Source organism: Zea mays, chromosome 2, assembly GCF_902167145.1.
Source record: "Zea mays cultivar B73 chromosome 2, Zm-B73-REFERENCE-NAM-5.0, whole genome shotgun sequence".
Lineage (NCBI taxonomy): Eukaryota > Viridiplantae > Streptophyta > Magnoliopsida > Poales > Poaceae > Zea > Zea mays.
The window spans coordinates 34299303-34319552 of record NC_050097.1 but is presented as its reverse complement, the minus strand read 5'-3'; the positions used below and the strand labels follow the sequence as shown (position 1 = coordinate 34319552).

General features: G+C 52.4%; 1 protein-coding gene across 2 annotated transcripts in view; it reads right to left on the bottom strand.

Annotated features, from left to right (window-relative positions):
- Positions 1 to 19277, bottom strand: part of LOC103646271 (mitochondrial proton/calcium exchanger protein) — a 30496-nt gene extending 11219 nt beyond the window's left edge. Inside the window, exons 1-8 of one of the 2 annotated variants that reach the window (XM_008670999.4) lie at positions 18894 to 19221; positions 17813 to 17905; positions 11477 to 12127; positions 11055 to 11367; positions 10821 to 10967; positions 10611 to 10699; positions 10455 to 10547; positions 9810 to 9936 (exon numbers count right to left, since the gene is read on the bottom strand). In XM_008670999.4, coding sequence (XP_008669221.2) covers positions 9810 to 9936; positions 10455 to 10547; positions 10611 to 10699; positions 10821 to 10967; positions 11055 to 11367; positions 11477 to 12066 — 1359 coding nt within the window. In that variant the 5' untranslated portion in view covers positions 12067 to 12127; positions 17813 to 17905; positions 18894 to 19221. Of the gene's footprint in view, positions 1 to 9809; positions 9937 to 10454; positions 10548 to 10610; positions 10700 to 10820; positions 10968 to 11054; positions 11368 to 11476; positions 12128 to 17812; positions 17906 to 18893 lie in introns of both variants that reach the window. The other variant, XM_008670998.2, reaches the window with a different exon arrangement.
- Positions 19278 to 20250: the final 973 nt, after the last annotated feature.

Sequence of the window (20250 nt, the reverse complement as noted above, 5' to 3'; positions counted from 1 at the left end):
TATGTATGAAGATACCAGGTCCGCTAGGCGCCATTACGGTCTACGGCAACCAGCAGACGGCGCGCAACATAGAGCGGGACTTCGTGCCCGGTCAGAGAAACGTGCACTGCCTCACGGCCCAGCGCGAGGTCCCTGCGCCCGCCAGCCCAACCGATAAGCAGCACGACAAGGCACAGCTGCAGAGCCAAGACGGGACCAAAACTGTCCCACTCGATCAGGCCACGCCCAAGCAGACAGTCACCATCAGCGAAGACCTCACCTCGCATGAAGAAGAGAAACTCCTCTGCTGCCTGTCCAAGAACAAAGATGTCTTCGCCTGGTCCGCCCTCGACCTGGTCGGAGTCAGCCGATCCATAATTGAGCACAGCTTGGGAATTGACCCTTCGGTGCGACCAAAAAAGCAGAGGCTTCGCAAAATGTCCGACGAAAAGACAGAGGCCACCAAGGCGGAGGTGCACCGCCTCCTAGAGGCTAAATTCATCGAGCCGGTGGCTTACCCCACGTGGCTCTCCAATGTTGTAATGGTGCAGAAAAAAAGCGGAAAATGACGAATGTGCATAGACTTTACCAGTCTCAACAAGGCCTGCCCAAAGGACAATTTCCCGTTGCCGCGGATCGACAAAATAGTTGATAGCGCGGCCGGATGCGAGGTCATGTCACTCCTCGACTGCTTCCCCGGTTACCACCAGATATACATGAAGGAGGAAGACAAGGCTAGCACCAGCTTTATAACACGCTTCGGCACATATTGCTTCATCAGAATGCCGGAGGGACTCAAGAACGCCGGGTCCACCTTCTCCAGACTCACCAAAACAGTACTCGAAGGGCAGGTTGGCAGAAATATATTTACATATGTGGACGACATCGTCGTCGCCAGCAAGAACAAGGAGGACCATCTCGCCGACCTCGCCGAGACATTCGCGAACATGCGAGACGCACGACTCCGCCTAAACCCGGAAAAGTGCGTCTTCGGCGTTCGCCAGGGCAAAATATTGGGCTACCTGGTATCACACCGCGGCATCGAGGCCAACCCAACCAAGATCCAGGCCATCGTAGACATGTCGCCTCCGCAGTCCGCAGGGACGTCCAGCGTCTGACAGGCAGATTGGCCGCTCTCAACAGATTCATCTCCAGGTCCGCCGAGCGAAGTCTCCCCTTCCTCAAAACACTCCGCGGTGCAAAGGACTTCGCCTGGGGACCGGAGCAGGCAGCGGCCTTCGCCTCACTAAAACAGTACCTGTCGGAGCTGGCCATCCTCACAAGCCCCGACTCCTCGCTCCCCCTATTGCTCTACGTCGCGGCTTCGCCGCATGCTGTCAGCGCGGCACTAGTGCAGGAGCAGACAGTTGAGGGCGTGGTCAGGCAGTGCCCTGTTTACTATGTCTCCGAGGTACTGACACCGTCCAAGTGCAACATGACAGAGCTGGAGAAGATTGCCTACGCAGTCGTTATGTCTTCGCGCAAACTGCGCCACTACTTTGAAGCATTCAAGGTCCGAGTCACCTCAGACAGGGGACTCGGCGAATTATTCAGAAACCCGGAGGCATCGGTGAGGATTGCCAAGTGGGCAGCCGAACTATCCGGCTACCACATCAGCTTCGAGCCCAGGACAGCCATCAAGTCACAAGTCCTGGCAGACTTCGTCGTCGACTGGACTGGGCCAATAACACAACCAGACCCGTCCACAGAGAAGGTTTGGATGATCCATTGCGACGGCGCATGGTGCCATGCGGGGGCAGGCGCCGCTGCAGTCATCACCTCACCAGCCGGGGTCAAGCACAGATATGCAGCACGCCTCAGCTTCGCTCTGGAATCCGACAGATGCACAAATAATATAGCAGAATATGAAGCAGTCATCCTCGGCCTCCGCAAGCTAAGGGCCCTCGGAGTCACCACCTGTATCATCAAAACAGACTCTAAGATAGTTGCCGGCCAGGTCGAGAAAGACTACGCAGCAAAGGACCCCGCACTTATGCAATACCTCGCGGCCATCCGAAGTCTCGAGAGACAATTCAAGGGATTCACCTTGCAGCATGTGGATAGGGCCAAGAATGAGGAGGCCGACGCATTGGCCAAGGCCGCCGCCAGGGGCGAGTCCTTGCCCTCCGACGTGTTCTTTCATATCATCGGCACGCCAGCCGTCCGAAGCCCCGAAGGACTCCAAATAACTAATGACAGCGAGGGCCATCGCATAGTCAACCTAATCATGACCGAAGACTAGTGGGCACCAATAACCCTGTTCCTACAGGGGTACTATCATCCAATCGACGTCAGCGAGGCCAAGCGCCTCAGACATCGAAGCCGGGACTTCGCACTGATTGAAGGCCAACTCTACAAGAAAGGGGTCAGTCAGCCAATGCTTAAGTGCGTCACCGAAACCGAAGGCATGCAGATCCTACGTGAAGTCCACAGTGGCACGTGCGGCTCACACGCAGGGCCAAGGGCCCTAGCTGCTAAGGTGATCCGCCAGGGCTTTTACTGGCCCGCAATGATCTGCGCCGCAAATCGGGTCACAAGGTCCTGCGAAGCCTGCCAGAAATTTTCTCCTCGGTCAGGCAGCCCCTCGCAGTATACAAAGCTGATCGCCCATACATGGCCTCTCCAGCGCTGGGGCCTGGACATTGTCGGGCCCCTGCCCACCGCTCAGGGGAACCTTAAGTTCGCCTTCGTCGCCGTCGACTACTTCACCAAATGGATCGAGGCGAGGGCTGTTTCCACAATAACATCAAAGACTGCCCAAAAATTCTTCTGGCAAAACATTGTTTGCCGCTTCGGAGTACCGTCCGAACTAACAGTTGACAACGGCAAGCAGTTTGACAGCCAAGACTTCAAGGATTTTTGTTTCTCCATTGGCACCAAGCTTGCCTTCGCCTCAGTCTATCATCCGCAGTCCAACGGGGTTGTGGAACGCGCCAATGGGAAAATCTTCACAGCTGTCAAGAAGATGCTCCTTGATGAAAAAAAGGGCAGATGGACCGATTTGTTACCTGAGGCAGTCTAGGCACTAAACACGACTGAGTGCAGGGCGACTGGGTTTACTCCCTTCCGCCTTCTATACGGATCGGAGGCCATGACCCCGCAAAAAATAAAGCATGGGTCCCCGCGAACAGTTCCGTCAGCCGTCCCCAACGTGGACGAGCCAACTTCAAAGGATCTCATTGACGGAGACCGAGTCTTCGCCCTACAGGCCCTAAACAAATACCAAGCCCAGACCAAAGCATGGCGCGACCACACAGTCATCCCGAGGGAGTTCAGCGAAGGGGACCTCGTACTCGTCCGAACAGCTCGGACGGAGTCCAAGGGCAAGCTGGAGCCCAAGTGGGAGGGCCCCTTTATAGTCAAGACGAAAGCTTCCCCCAGCGCTTACAGGCTCACAACGCCAAACGGCGAAGACCTGGAGCACTCCTGGAACATCGACAACCTCCGCAAATTTTTTGTTTGACTCATCAGGGCTGATTTCGCCCTTGTAATTCGCAAAAACAATCTTATACCGGCCCGCACTCTTTTCCTCCCGGGGGGTGAGGTTTTTAACGAGGCGGAGCCATGTAATATATGTGTGAAAAATCCCCCGCAAAAACATGCGTCGAAAAAAGACCGCGACGACGGTCTTCGACATTCGACCAATACGAGGTCACCGCGAGGCTAAGCGCTAGCCACCCTCGCGTGCGACAAATCCGCGCAGAAGTCGCCTAATGGTGCAGCCGGACTAGCACAACAAGTGCGAAAAAACCGAAGTCTACCGCGAAGGCTATCCGCGCAGAAGTCGCCTAATGGTGCAGCCGGACTAGCACAACAAGTGCGAAAAAACCGAAGTCTACCGCGAAGACTATCCACGCAGAAGTCGCCTAATGGTGCAGCCGGACTAGCACAACAAGTGCAAAAAAAACCGAAGTCTACCGCGAAGACTATCCGCGCAGAAGTCGCCTAATGGTGCAGCCGGACTAGCACAACAAGTGCGAAAAAACCGAAGTCTACCGCGAAGACTATCCGCGCAGAAGTCGCCTAATGGTGCAGCCGGACTAGCACAACAAGTGCGAAAAAACCGAAGTCTACCGCGAAGACTATCCGCGCAGAAGTCGCCTAATGGTGCAGCCGGACTAGCACAACAAGTGCGAAAAAACCGAAGTCTACCGCGAAGACTATCCGCGCAGAAGTCGCCTAATGGTGCAGCCGGACTAGCACAACAAGTGCGAAAAAACCGAAGTCTACCGCGAAGACTATCCGCGCAGAAGCCGCCTAAGGGTGCAGCCGGACTAGCACAACAAGTGCGAAAAAACCGAAGTCTACCGCGAAGACTATCCGCGCAGAAGTCGCCTAATGATGCAGCCGGACTAGCACAACAAGTGCGAAAAAACCGAAGTCTACCGCGAAGACTGCCCGCGCAGAAGTCGCCTAAGGGTGCAGCCGGACTAGCACAACAAAAGCAGAAACGACAACATCAAACTGTCCGCGCCAAGACCGACTATAATCGCACCAACACAGTATAACAAAACACAACAGACCAAGTACACAACGCCTTCGCAGGCATAGACAAGCTAGGGCACACAACCTCATCTTACAAGCCTTTACACATATACAAGCGAGGGCACCACACTCTACATCGGCTCAACCTTAGGAATAATACACATCTCCCTATAATTAAATAACATTATCCTAAGCTCCTCACCCGCAAAAAGACTTCGCAGTTCCCCTTCACCTGTACTCACGGCGGCCGGCAAAGACAACAGTTCCTGCCGGCCAGCCCTACTCACACGAAGCCGACCCCCCTCCGCCCCACTAACTCTACGCTTCGCAACCGCCCTTCGTCGTCGGCGCCCGGTGCTAGGACCTGGCACATCTTCTGTGTCCGCGACGTGCGGCGAAGCCTCCGCCGCAGCCACATCCAAGGCCGCAAAGTAGTCCAAGTCCTCCTCCGACGACTCCTCAGACCACTCAACCGAACTCCCGGAGTCAGCAAAATCAAAAAACTCAGATGCAGATCCACCACATTCATTACCACATTCCGCGGTCGAAGCCGCCAAAAATTTAGTAGTGGCGGTTGTGTGCGCAGGCCCAAAATCTTGAACCTGCGCAGCAACCAAAATTCAGCAACATATCCAAAATTCCCTATCTATCTACACCCACTACGCCACCTGCGTTGCCTCCGCCGTTGCCTCCGTCGTCGCCTCCGCCGCCACCGTCGCAGGATCTTCAGCACTCGGCGCAGCGGGTGCGGGGGCATCAGGCGCGCCTTTGGCGGTCTCTGGGGGCAGGTCTCCGCGGCCGCAGCGGATGCGGAGGTATCCGGTGCGCCTTCTGCGATCTCCGGGGGCGGCTCCGGGGCGGCCCCGGACACGGCCTCCGCCGGGGTCGGCTCCGGGTCAGGCAGCGCGCTGTTCAACGCCCCGAAGTCATCCACCCTCTCGCCACGCGCCGCCTAAGTCACAGCACGCAAATTCAGCAAAAACCACATATAGCCCACATCCAGCAAACTCCAAACAAATGCCAAACGTTACCTGAGCCCTCGCCGTCTCGGCCCGCTCCCTAACCACCTCGCGACCGTGCGGACCCCACATCCGGTCGTAGATGGCTCCGGCGGATTCCTTCACTATGGGGTCCTCAACCTTGTAGATATCTCGCTCGAAGTCTTCGTCAGCTTGGTCGAAGACCTCGAAGTGTCGGCACCCTTCGCGAGAGAGCGCGTTCATCGCCCCCTCGCAGGTGACCAGGGAGGCATACGACATAAACCCCTCCACGACAGTGGGGAGTGCCTGCAACTCCTCCTGCACCCACTCCAGGCAGCGAAGTCCGGGCTCTCGGTCCGGCACTTCGAAGTCACCGGTCCGCGCGCCCAGCTCATGGTATGTATCCACAAGCTGTTTGCGCGTCCGTTCGGCCTCCGCGCGCGCCGCGGCCTCGGCCCTCTCCACGCGGCTCTCCAGGGCGATGAGCCGCTCCTGCAGCTGCTCGACGCGCTCCCTGGCAAGATTGCCCTCCGCCCGTGCCAGATTAGCCTCCGCCTGCGCAGCCTGCGTCGAGGGCCTCGTTGGTCTCCCTCCTCTCCCCCGCCAATTGGCGCCGGAGGTCAGCCTTCTCTCCCTTCAGCGCGGCCACCTTATCCGCCAGCTTGCGGCACTTGCTGTCGGCGGCCGATTTTTCACGGACGGCGTCAGCATGTTGTGTCCGAAGTCTCTCGACTTCGGCAGACACAGCTGCCGTGAGGGCCCCCGACGCTGTACGGTTGGCGAAGTCAGCCACCTGCAGAACACACGTAAGGCCGCGGCCTCAGCAAGTCGAGAAAAAAAAAGAGTCTAGCTCAGCGGACCTGACTTAGCGCCTCTGTCACCTCCTTCAGCCGGCGGGACGCAGCGCCCGCCTCATCCCTGACAGCCGCGAAGGCCGACACCTCGCCTCCGGCGCTAAGAGCCCCGCCCTTCGGCTTCGGCACTACGGCAGCCGTCGTGGTCGCCGCGGCAGGCGCAACTATAGCAAGTTGGCCTTCGTCCGACCCTGCGACGTATCAACGAATAAATTAAAAAAAACGAGCCGACAACTTACCACCAAGATAGTCGTCCACATTAATATCGGTGGCGAAGTCGGCGACACGTTTGCCTGACAACGGCAACGCTCGGGCCGCCTTCGCGACCTCCACCACTCCGCTGGACGACGGCACCACCTTCGTCGATTTGGAGCCTCCGGCGCCTTGCTAGATGCAGGGGTGCCCGACTTCGCCGCCAGCGGCGGCTTGCCTCCGCCGGGGGCCGCAGCCTTCGCAGCCCCCCGATGCCTCTTCGGCCTGGCTTCAACGAGCCTGACAACCGCCTGGCGCTTTTGTGCAGCTCCCTGGCGATCCTTGTCCATCACTGCCGACACAACAGCAGCAATATTCCGTCCGTAAGGAAAAACTCTCCATTCACGAACCATGCGAGATGTAAAAAAGTCCTCGCCAGCCGCGCGGGGGATAGGAACATTCCTAGGCCAACAACCCCCGGTAACCCTCAGCATCCGAGCCGAAGACTCCCGGAGCTCGGGCGAAGACATCCTTCCCCCCGGGGCCGCGCACGTCCTCATCAACTCTCTAGCAAAACCATCAGAAACCCCAAGTCCTCCCATAGCAGTACCTAATTTTCTCTTTTTAGAGGATGGGGCGGCCGCCGGCGCAGGGTCGTCTCCAGTCTCCACCACCGGTTTCTTCCCACGGCGGTCCACATCGTCTTGACCAGGATAGCCGTCATATGGCAATTGATTTAATTCAAAAACCCTGTTCAAACGGTCATTCGACCCGCGGATATCAAAGCTGCGCTGGCCCTCTGTCCTCGGCACGTAACGTCCAACGAGCCGCACCGCCCCATCCTCCGCCTCACGCACAAAGGCGGCCGGATCGCGGCTTTGCAGATTCAGTGCGAAGGCGGGACTTCGCACCACCCTTCCACCATGAAAAGGCATCTGGCGAGGGCACACTTCGCCCAACGCCCAGCCATGCGCCAAGGGCCATACCCCGTACGCCACAAATTCTTCAACCAAATCGCGCCCACTGCTCAGGCCGGCGGCGCACCGAAGGGCCCCTTCGTCCGCATCCTCCTCCGCCACTTCAAAGGGCGGGTACGCTGAGTAAAAATGAGAACACATCTCGGACACGGGGAGTCCCTCATGGCCTTCGACGGTACCCTCAGCAACGTAAAACCAAAATTCATTCCAGTTGCCCCACTTGTTGCGGGCGCAAGGAACCAACTCGACTACCTGCATCGTGGTCTTGCCGGTCTTCGGCGTGAACGTGCAGGACCCAAACTGAGCAACTTCGTCTCCAATCATCCTCTTCTGCCAGTGCAAACAATAATACTTCGCAAAAACTTCGACCGATGGCTGTCCGCCGTACGAAGTCGTCGCCCAGACATACTTCGACAGAGCCACCACGGCATTCGGCGTCAGCTGATGTATCTGAACGTTGAACCTGCGCAGGACTTCGCCAACAAATCGGTGCGCAGGCAAGCGGAGACCGGCGGCGAAGAACGCCTCGAAAACAACCAACTCGCCCTCCGGTTCGGGGACTTCCTCCGTCCCCGGGACACGAGCAACTACGCCGCCGAAGTAACCCAACCGCTGCATATCTTGCACGCGGACCGACGACATCCGCGACACGCCAAAATCAACAGAATCGCCGGCGCGCAACTCCTCCGCCATCAAACTACTCAGCGTCTCCTCAGACGAGGCGGCGGCCGGCGGCGAGGGGTCGGCCGGCGGCGTAGCAGCAGCGGAAGAAGAGGAGGTCGGCATCGCTACGTACCGTCGGCGGCGGCGGGCGGTCTGCTTCACTCGAGCCAGATCACCGGTGAACAAGAGCACGGCGGGCAGACGAGCAGCAAGACGGCGAAAAAGGCGGCTAGGGTTTTCACGGAGCGCGGAAAGTGAAGTTCAAAAAGCGCCGACCCCCGCCCCCTTTTATAGGCAGGGCGCGGCTCTTCGGGAAACCCGCAATCCAACAGGGCGCGGCGCTTCGGGAAACCCGCAATCCAACAGTACGCCGTCAATCAACGGTCATATCAAAAACCCCCGCGGAACCACTTCGAGCGAGGGCAGCGTCTCCTCCATCTAGCGACGTCTTCGGCACCAGGTGACTTTGTCGAACTGGTCCCTCGGAGGGCAAATGTTGGGGCGAAGGCAAAGACGCCACCCTTCGCTCGAAGCCTTCGCTGCAGCCGCTGGTCTGACAGAGACAAAACAGGCAGGGACACCCTTCGCTGAATCGGCACCAGACGAAGACCTGCGACGACGTCATCCCACAGTGCGGCCTCGTCCAGCTCAGAGGCCCACGTGTGATCCGGCCCATCGTAACGGGCCCTGCGTGGCCGCCGCGCGTTACGGGCCTAATTTGTAAAGGCATCCCTGTAATTACAGTCTGTAACCCCGCTTTATGGGAATATTCTGGGGATAACCTAGGTAGCTGAGGGCACATGCGTCCTTAGCACAAGGCGCTGGGCGCTCAGGTACCTATAAATACCCCCGCACAGTGCCCGTGAGAGGCCAGATTAACAGAGCTATTGCCTTCTAGTACGTAACCCTGCTGACATCATTGTTCATCCTTGTTGGCCCCCTTGCGAGCGAGAGCAAGTACCAACACAGGACACCAGCGCCGTTGCAGGCTTGCGGCCAGGAACTCTATGTAAGTTGCTTTTTTTAGATTTTAATTAATTTTGTTTCATCAATTACTTGCTAGGTTAGTTGATAAAATTAATGCTTATGTTTATAGGGATATAATGGATATGTTTCTCATCAAGAAGAAGATGATTCTAACACAAGGTTGGAACAATTTTTTTAGTATTATCTTAGTAGCTCCTCCTTTGAATCATTTCTGGATCCGACACTTAGTGAATGGGACAGAAACATTATGTAAAATACATGTGAAACATCAGAGAGACTTTAACTCCTGAATTCAAGGTGGTTAACAAAATACTCCATTTTTTATTTGACGTGTAGTTCGTTTTTGCACTATTTGACGTCAAATAAAAAAGGATGGAGGTAGTAAACTACTAAAGTGTGAATGCATGAACATCTGTTGAACCACTAAGGCACCAAAAATAATCACCAAGCATGGTTTATTTATTTAAGACCCTCGCATACCTAAAAAAATCCAAAGCAAGCAAACCTAGAGTTATTTGGACACAAGCAAGCATGGGCATTGGAATTCACCCTGGACCTGGTGCCCAACTTGGCAGGTTTCTTTTGCGCATGCAAATAGCATTCGGAATCTGAGATGGGTCATGGATGTCAAATGTCCGACTTGGCGCCCAGAAAAGAATCGAATGTCCAAGTAGAAGTAGCACTGAACAAACCTGTTGACGCATCTCCTCTGTTGACAACAAACCAAGGTGCCCACGCTCACGACATGCTTGTCGAAGCTCATATTCAGAAAGAGACTCCACACCCTCAGCTTGAATCATCTTATCATCATTCTTAATGCTGCAGAATAAATATAAACTGGTAAACAAAGGTTTGCACTACTTAAAATTTGAATAATAAGATGTACCAAAATGTGGGCCTCCTCTCTGCCTATTCTGCTTTGGTAGCTACTGCTAGCCATGGGAATTAAAGAGAAAAGGCAGGTTGAGAGTTGATAGCAAGTTAATATTTCCTTTCCTGAAGGCAACTACTAATCCTAGACTCCTAGTAAGAGAAAGTAGATATAAACTGGTAAACATGAGTTTACACTTAAATTGAATAATAAGATGCTGAAAGGCTTTTGGGGTTTCTGCGAGACCTAAATTATCCAGTTGATCTTAATGCAACACATCAGTAGCAACTAAGTACAGTACCATTGTAACCATAGTAAGACACTGGTGGTGCCTCATGGAAGCAACCTGCCCCCCCCCCCTCCCCCATCTCTGCCTATGCTGCTTTAGTAGGTGATGCTAACTATGGGAAATTGGGAATTGAAAAGGAAATGCAGGTGTACATGAGTAGGTAATTGGAAGACATACTCTTGTAGTTTCTTCCGAAGCATGAATCGCAAGTAGTGGTCTGTGCCAAAAGGTTGGATCCCCATGTATTTACACATATTAACAAGCCGTGGTCTGCAGAATACGGATGATCAGCCAACTGGTATGATCAAGGGATTAAGCATATGAAGCGCAAACCTGCTCATGTTATCCAAAGTCAGCTCGTCATTAAATAGCTTTGCAAAGCTCAAAATTTCGTCATTGGAGGCATGCCCACCTTTCCTAACCTAGTAGGAAATTTGAGTATATCACCAATAGGCAAAATTTTGAAGTGTTTACTGGTATTTGTTCTAAACTTGAAGCTACATACAACATAGTGAACATACTAAGCATGCAAGAAGATGACACCTTATTCAAGAACTCATCCAGATCTTCAGCAGTCTGTTTCATTTCTCCACTGCGTGATGTTTGAACTTCCTTCGCCATTTCTTTAGCAGTGTCTTGTAAAAACTTTGCATATTCCATCCTTGCTTTCAGTTTCCTTTTTAGGGCCTCCTGTATGGAGCAAGACGAATGCAGTATGAGCCATGTTAGCATTTAGTAATTCTATTGACAAGACAGATTAATTGTTCTAGGTCAAACCTCTTCTTTCATTTTGTCCTGGAAAGTGGATGGCAACATGTTTGGGAACAACTTGAGGAACACTGGCAGCAAGAGCTCCATGAATGGAACGATAATAAAAACTGCAAAAGGTACTAGCCTGAATAGATCTGCTGTTGTGCGTGTGAGCTGCTGCCTCTCTCGTCTTGTGAGGCTCTTTCCACTAGCAAGTTTAACTAACAGCCTTGATGAGATTCTAACATCTGCCCAGAGTAGCTTAGTGCCCAACCAATAATGCTGCAGTGTAGAAATAAATTCATCCTTCCAATGCTTCAACTTTGCAGCCCAATCAGCTCTAAAGCCCACAAAAATAAATATATATCAAACACTGAATATCTAAACAAAAACCACCGATAAAAAAGAATGGTATAGCAGTGCTTCAATTTCATGGGGGAAACAAAGACCTGCTCATTGAAGCAATAATTCGTAAAGCAGGGCCAATACCAAGAAGCTTTGCCCATAATTTCTGTACCACTGATTGGTCAGTCTTTTGCACTTCCTCCAGCTTAGCTTTTGCTTTCGCTTTTGCAGTGCTTAATCCTTCCACTGCCTGATCACATTCTTCAGGGGATGCCTCCTTTTTTTGTTGCTTCTGCTTCTCATCCTCACTCTTCTTGTCCATAATATGAACTTGACCCTGTGCAGTTGTGTTTGATGTGGTGCGGACTGACTGCAGGAAACACCTGACTCCCAATGGGAATACAAAGTTCTGTGCTCTAGAACCATAAGTAGGAAGAGAAACCTCACAAGCTGGATGCCATGCGAAACCGCTACTGAGATGACAAAGCTTTCGCTTATTTAAAGTACAATGTGCCATAGCATGATTAGAATCTGCTAAACTTTCCTTTGAAAAGTAACATACAGATCTTTGATGATCAACCTCACAATCAAATTGTCCTTGCCCAATTGTGCTAGTGAATGAAGGGGACAAAATAGGCACATGAGTGTGCCGTAGAATGTCATTCCTCCTCCTGATGATAGCCCTTGAGGCCATCCTTGAGCACTTACTCCCTTTCTCAAGGAAACTCCAGAATCATGCCCTTCCAGGTAGAACACTGAAATACAGTAAATTTCCAGTTATGGCACCATCACATCTAAATATGCAAACATGTGGAGCAAAAAGCAACTAAAATTCTAAGATAAAAGTACGGCATTGGAGATTGAAAGCAGATGAACTGCTGTATATTTGATGAATAGATGAGAGAGCTGAGGTTACATATATGTAGGGAGGAGATCTGTGTGGTTTATAGAAACAGAACCAATCAGATCTCCTCATATCCCTATCTATAGTAATGGAGCCAATCAGGATCCCCTCATATCTCTAGCTATCCTTATAACTATCAATCAGACTCAATCAGGGGCTAGGTCGTCATATATAGCTGATTGGGAGCCAAGATGATGGCAGAGAATCTGATCTGCTAAGCCCCCCTGAAAGGGAAATGTGCCCTTGGGCCATTTCTAAGTATTTTGGTGATTGAGTGCCAACACAAGTGCTTAAATATGAATTTATGCTCATGGATGGACAAAGTGCAAATCAAGAGTAAAGGTATGTTTCTAAGCCTTAGTACATTGGTTTTGTGTACTAATATACTTGTCTAAGTGTTAGAAACAGAAAGAAGAAGAGAAGAAAAGAGGTGAAAAAGGCTTGGCTGTGTACAGCCAAGACTCAGCTCAGTCTGGCACACCGGACTGTCCGGTGGTGCACCGGACAGTGTCCGGTGCGCCAGGCTGACTCGGAGTGAAGTGGCCGCTCTCGGGAATTCGCAGACGGCGTACGGCTAAAATTCACCGGACTGTCCGGTGTGCACCGGACTGTCCGGTGAGCCAACGGTCGACCAAGCCAACGGTCGGCCGCGGAATCTGCGCGCGACACGTGGCCGGGCCAACGGTCGGAAGGGGGCACCGGACTGTCCGGTGTGCACCGGACATGTCCGGTGCGCCAACGGCTCCCAGATCTGCAACGGTCGGCCGCGCCATTTTAGGAAGGAAATCGGGCACCGGACAGTGTCCGGTGTGCACCGGACTGTCCGGTGCACCAGTTGACAGAAGGCAGAATCAGCCTTCCAGATTTGCTCTCAACGGCTCCTAGCTGCCTTGGGGCTATAAAAGGGACCCCTAGGCGCATGGAGGAGTACACCAAGCATTCCTACAACATTCCTAAGCACCAAGACATCGATTCCGCGCATTCGGTTCATTGTGATAGCATCTAGAGCTCTAGTTGAGTTGTGAACTCATTGAGTTGTGTTGCGAGCTCTTGTTGCGACTTGTGTGCGTGCTGTTGCTCTGATTTTGAGTCTTGTGTGCGTTGCTAGTTCCTCCCTTACTCCGTATTTCTTTGTGAATCTCAAGTGTAAGGGCGAGAGGCTCCAAGTTGTGGAGATTCCTCGCAAACGGGATATTGAAAGGCAAAGCAAAACACCGTGGTATTCAAGTTGGTCTTTGGACCGCTTGAGAGGGGTTGATTGCAACCCTCGTCCGTTGGGACGCCACAACGTGGAGTAGGCAAGCGTTGGTCTTGGCCGAACCACGGGATAAACCACTGTGTCATCTCTGTGTTTGATCTCTTGTGGTATTGTGTTTTGTTGAGACTCCTCTCTAGCCACTTGGCGATTATTGTGCTAACACTTAACAACTTTTTGTGGCTATAAAGTTAAGTTTCACAGGATCACCTATTCACCCCCCCCCCCTCTAGGTGCTCTCACCCCCCCCCTACAGTCGGAGTGTCGAGAGCTTGGACGTGCAAACTGGACCGGAACTCAGTGAACACAGCATAGGGCAGTCCTTTGGTGAAGATGTCTGCGTACTGGGAAGTCGTGGGGACATGAATGTCACCAAGAGCAACCCGCTCGCGAACAAAATGAAGATCAATCTCGATATGCTTTGTACGCTGATGCTGAACCTGGTTGGAGGACATGTAGACAGTGCTGATATTGTCGCAGCAAACCAGGGTAGTGCGCTTCAGGGGGAGCATGCAGCTCAAGAAGAAGTTGGCACATCCAGGTAGCTTCGGCTACAGCATTAGCAACAACACGATATTCAGCCTCGGCACTGGAGCAGGAAATAGTATTCTGTCGCTTGGAAGACCAGGAGATAAGGCTATCGCCAAAGAACACTGCATAGCCGGAGGTGGAATTGCGTGTATCGGGACAACCAGCCCAGTCAGCATCAAAGTAAACCACTTGCTCAGTCTGTGGAGAAGGGCGAAGCATTAGTCCGAGGTGTAGAGTGCCACGTACATCAGCATGAAGAACCATCAACATGAAAAACCACGAAGAACCCAACGAGCCTTGTATCTTTCAAGAGAACCATCAGCATCAACATGAAACTTATGTTTGAAAACCCACTTGCCTGAGACAACATTGGCAGACGATGGGCGAGGAACTAGATCGCAAGTATTGTTCCCCAAAAGAGCTCAGAACTCCTCTTCCATAGTCTGGCGCCAATGAGGGTCAGCAAGGGCAGCTCGATATGTCTGTGGCACAGGGGAGAGCTGCGCCACATGAAAGAGCGCAAGCTGTCTGAACCCCAGCTTAGCTCGAGTAGTCATGCAATGATAATTGACAACCGGAGAACATGGACATCACCAGGTGGAAGTTGGGGTGCTGCCCCTGCAGGTACCGGTGGAGAGGCACATACAGGTGCTGCCGGCGGTGGAGGAGGAGCAGCAGTCGGAGGTGTAGCAGCGACAGATGCTGCTGGTGGTGAAGGGGTTGCAGCAGGAGCCGGAGCGACTGATGTCGTGGTTGGAGCAAAACGACGGGTGTAGACAAACCCATCAAATCGGTGAGGTACAGGACATGGCTTAGCACGCATGTCACCAGGTGGTGTCGTGGTACGACCATCCATGGCTATCGGAGTAGCGTTGGATGCCGCAGGTTGCAGGGGAGACCTCCCCGATACAACTGCAGGACGCTGCACAGATATGTATGGGCTAGCTGCTGCGGAGGCTACACGTGGCTGTGCGGAAGACTCCGTTGGTGCTCGCACATGGCTATGCGGGAACCTCTGTAAAACCTGCAGGAAGACAAGAACGTGCTGATCCAATAGGAGCGGGCAGGAGAGTCGGTGTCCAACAAAACTCGAAATCCGTAGCAGACGGTGTGGAAGAATGCTCGGTTAAGGGAAAAGATGAGTCGTCGAAGACCGCATGGCGAGAAATGATGATCTTGTTGGAGTGAATGTACATGTATACCCTTTGTGATGATCGAAATAGCCAAAGAAGACACACAAGGTAGAGCGGGGGCGAGTTTGTGTGGGGTAGTGGAAGATAAGTTGGGATAACATTTGCAACCAAAGACAGGAAGGTGAGTATATGCTGGAGCTACGCCGAAGAGGACATAGTGAGGTGTGGGGAAGTGAGGTGTCTTGGTGGGCAAGATGTTCAAAAGACGAGTGGCGGTGTTGAGAGCCTCAACCCAGTAAGGAGGGACGTCGGCCTGAAAAAGGAGTGAACGGATGGTGTCATTGATAGTGCAAATAATACGTTCGGCTTTACCATTCTGAGGTGAAGTGTAGGGGCAGGACATCCGAAGATGAACGTCGTTGGTGAGGAAGAAAGTGCGGGAGCTGGAGTTATCAAACTCGCGTCGTTATCACACTAAACTCCCTGGATGGAAATGCCAAATTGGGTATGCACATAGGTGAAGAAATTAGTGAGGGTGGTAAAAGTGTTAGATTTGAGGCGTAGGGGAAAAATTCAAAGGTAATGTGAGCAATCATCAAGAATAACCAGGTAATATTTAAAACCAAAAATACTGAGGACAGGTGAAGTCCAAAGATCACAATGAATTAACTGGAAATTCTTAGTTGCACAGGATGACGACATGCTAAAAGGAAGACGGATGTGATGACCCAACTGATAAGCATGACATAGAGTATCGCTAGCAGCACTTTTATTACAAGGGAGCCCTAAAGTGTGTGCTAGTTTAGACATAACTTCACGACCAGGATGTCCAAGACGTTGATGCCACAATGATGGAGAGACAGCGACATGCGAGGCGGAAGCTGAAAACCGTAGCGAGTAGAGCGGACCGAACTGTCACAGCGGACGATCTCTCCCCGAGAGGGAAGATCCTTCACAAAACAACCAAAAGGGTTAAATTCAATGGAGCAGTTATTGTCGGAAGTAAACTGACGCACAGAAATAAGATTCTTAATAAGGTTAGGTGCAACAAGAACATTATTAAGGTGAAGGGAGTTGGGAAGAACAGTATGACCAGTGGACGTGACACCGTGACAGGAATAGAGTTTCCGTTACCGACAATAATGGAATAAGGTTGTTGTGTAGGAGTGGATCAGGAGAGAATACCGGCATCGGAGGACATGAGTCATAGCGTCGGAGTTGAAGAACCACTAGTTCCGCTGGGGGCTGCAACGTCATAGTTTGGAAGTTGGAGGGTAGAGCCTGCTAATCCCAGGAAGGGAGGGACGGTGTCAGGCTATAGAAGCCAGGAGGTGGAGTCGTCCACGGTTGCGGAGTCGTCGAATACCAGGGCTGCGGTTGGACCCAGTACACTGCCCCTAAACGTCGATGAGAAGGGACTTGGGCTGCTGTGTCGACGGGTGCCGTGAAGGAATAGCATGATGAGGAGCCAAAGGCACGCCGAGAGCCCGCGAGCCAGGCCACATGTGGATGGACCCAGACCATGGGTTGTAGGGGTCGGGCCACTGTCCACCCATAGTGGGACCGGAGCCGGGCTGGGGGGCACCGGGAGCCGCCCTAATGGGTTGCTAGCGACCACCTTTCTTGCCAGCACGCTTGCCGCACTGCTGCTAGTATAGTTGATGCTTCAGCTTGGACAGCGGCTTAGGCGGGGCGGAGGCGAGCAAAGCGGTGGACGATGTAGCAAATTGATGCGCCATCGTCAGCTCCTCAAGGAGAAGATCGTTTCTCACCGCCAAGAAGGTTGGGAGAGGTCACCCGCGTCGAAGATGAAGACCAATGATGTTGAACCGGTCGTTGAGGCCGCGGATGACGTTGAGGACGAGAGTGCGGTCAGGGATTGGCTCGCCAAGGTCACCGAGCGCGTCGGCCATCCCCTTGAGCTTGTGGCAGTAGTCGGTGATGGAGAGATCCCCTTGAGCCTCACGTTCAGCCTCACGAGCGCGCGCAAGGGCGAGATCGCGGGCGTGGAGGCCGGAAGCCTTTTCCTGTTGGGCGTGCTCTGCCTCGGCAGCAGCGAGCGCGCCAGGGTGGGCATCAGCCGCAAGAGGAGGGGCTAGGGGAGAATGGTCTCCAGCCATGAGCAGCGCGCAGGATGCAGCAGCCACGGGAGCAGCACTGGAGGCGCGCTGAGAGGGAGTTGAAGCAGCACCATGAGGCGCGCTAGACAGCGGAAGTGAGCAGGGTGAAACCTAGACTCGTGATACCATGAAAGCAGATGAACTGATGTATATTTGATAAATAGATGAGAGAGCTGAGGTTAAATATATGTAGGGAGGAGATTTGTGTGGTTTATAGAAACAAAACAAATCAGATCTCCTCATATCCCTATCTATAGTGATGGAGCCAATCGGGATCCCCTCATATCTCTAGCTATCCTTATAGCTATCAATCAGACTCAATCAGGATCAATCAGGGGCTAGGTAGCCATATATAGCTGATTCGGAGCCCAAGTTGACGGCAGAGAATCTGATCTGCTAACAGAGATTATAGCACGCATGGCCTTGCGCAAAAGCAATAATACTTATAATCCCTTCGATATAAATATACAGCTAGTTCCCAGACAAGATTGTTTCACCTTATCGGCACATGCCCCGGGAAGCTTGCTTAGCCAGGAGAGCTATTTTAGCTCTCTGCGGGTGTCAGGTAGCAAGGGGAAATGCTGGCAATCCTAGCCAAACATCCAAACACAGCAGGAGAAGATCAAATCCTTGCCCAGCAAGAATAGGTGAAGAACCAAATGTGCCCATAATTGCACAATACAATCATCAGAACGGAACTAGATCATAAGTTTGATAAAGGCCATTCAAATACTGCCAGTAGAATTACCAATCCTCCACAAAGCAAACAGGTTCTTAAAATAGAATAATCATCCACCTCATATATAAACTTCAAACCATATGAAAACCTCAATTCTAATGTCATACAGATTGGGGACATTCAACCCAACAAATGATGCAACATACTACTGACCATTTTGAGCATGGCTGCTATACATCAGTTGCCCCATCTGAAATCCAGATGTCTGGATTGCGAACAAGGAACAACCTCGCTTGTTCCTTTTTAGGGAATGGCCAGAGGGAAATGCAGCCCCCTGCACCTAATCTGGTTCTTGCTTGTTAATACAGTAAAAAGACCTATTTCAAGTATGTAAAGTAAATTAACATTTCATCTAAAAACGCCAACTATAAAAAACAAACTGCATCTAGAATATGCATTCTGTCTCATCAACAACACTTCAAACGTGTCTGTATAGAAAAATACATAGTAGATGCTTTAGAAGATTCAACAAGGTTGCGGGACAATTCATCTACATCACCAATTCTAAATAGAACTCGTCATGTAAGTGTTCATATAAGTGTATATGAAAGCCTGACATCTAAAACCATCATGTTCAGATTTCAGATACCCTACGAGGCCTAGCAACTGATTTCGCTGCATTCATTTCCGGTCAAACCATTCCGTGAGATCAGAGCTACTCACGAAACAAACCCTACAGCGTAATCAGTGTATCCTAGCACCATATAATCTCTGCGACCGCAGCAGCTCTGAACCCGAATGCATCACTAACGGATTCCAGGATGAATGGAGAGAGTGAGGGAAGGGTAGGGAAGATGCGGCCCGATCGAAGGAACCGATCGGGAGGGGCGGCCACTCACCGTGGCGCTGGTGGAGGCGGGAGATCGGCCGGGAGTCGGACCCCGTCGCGGCGGCTGCGCTGGTTGCGGGGACGGGTTGGATCGGAGCGAGGTGGGATTTTCCGGGAGGCAGTGGACTGCCGCGGAAGAGGGGTGGGATGGTTGCTTGCGCGCAGCCTGCGTGGGAAACTACCAAATTGCTGGAAATGTCGCCGATTGGGGAATGAGATCATGAGAGGACTGAGACTGAGGGTGGAAAGGAGCGACACAAGCGTCTCGCCGCAAAGTGACTGCCTGCGACTCTGCGAGTGTAGTGGAAGGCAGGGAAGCCGTCGAGATTGAACTCGCTATCCCACATAGGTCTAGTTTGGGCCTAGTTTGGGTACTCTAGTAATGAGTGGGATTGAAGTGGATTGAGATGTATTGAGAGTATTTGATCTATTAGAGATTTACACCCTTTCCAATCCCTCCAAAACACTCTAATCCCAAAGTATTCAAACTAGGCCTTATGCAACTCTAAATTTCTACTCTAAAAAATATTATATTCTTATTATCAAACTTTTTAAATTTGTAACATAATCCTCCACGATCATATTTACTTCATATCTTAACTCTATATCAACTACCATGTATTATTTCATTTTTTATTTGTCTTTCGTACACATGCGACTGTTGCATAGAGTTGAATCTTGTCGGCGTTTCGAGACCGGGGGTCCCTGGGCCGACGAGTGAGAATGTCGCCGCGTGCCCCAGCCCAGATGGGTCGGCGCGAGGCCGAGCGCGAAGGGGGGAAGAAAGCGTGAGAGAGGTGGAAATCCTGCGGCCTTCGTGTTCGTCCCGCGCTCAAGTCGGGTGCGCTTGCAGTAGGGGGTTACAAGCGTTCCACGCGGGAGGGAGCGAGCGGCCTCACGCGAGCGCCAGTCCCGTCCTCTTCCCCGCGCGGCCAACCCTCTCTAAGAGGGCCCTGGTCCTTCCTTTTATAGACGTAAGGAGAGGATCCAGGTGTACAATTGGGGTGTAGCAGAGTGCTAATGTGTCTAGCGGATGAGAGCTAACGCCCTAAGTACATGCCATCATGGCAGCCGGAGAGGTTTTAGCACCCGGTTCGTGTGGTGTCGTGGCCGTCGGAGGAGCGCTGGAGCCTGGCGGAAGGACAGCTGTCGGGGCTGTTGAGTCCTTGCTGACGTCCTCTTGCTTCCGTAAGGGGGTTGAGAGCCACCGTCGTCAGAGAGCGTGCGGGGTGCCATCATTACTTGTCTGGCGGAGCGAGCCAGATGAGACACCGGTCTTGTTCCCCGTAGCCTGAGTCAGCTTGGGGTAGGGTAATGATGGCGCCTCCTGTTGACGTGGTCGGTCCGCGCCCTAGGTTGGGCGATGT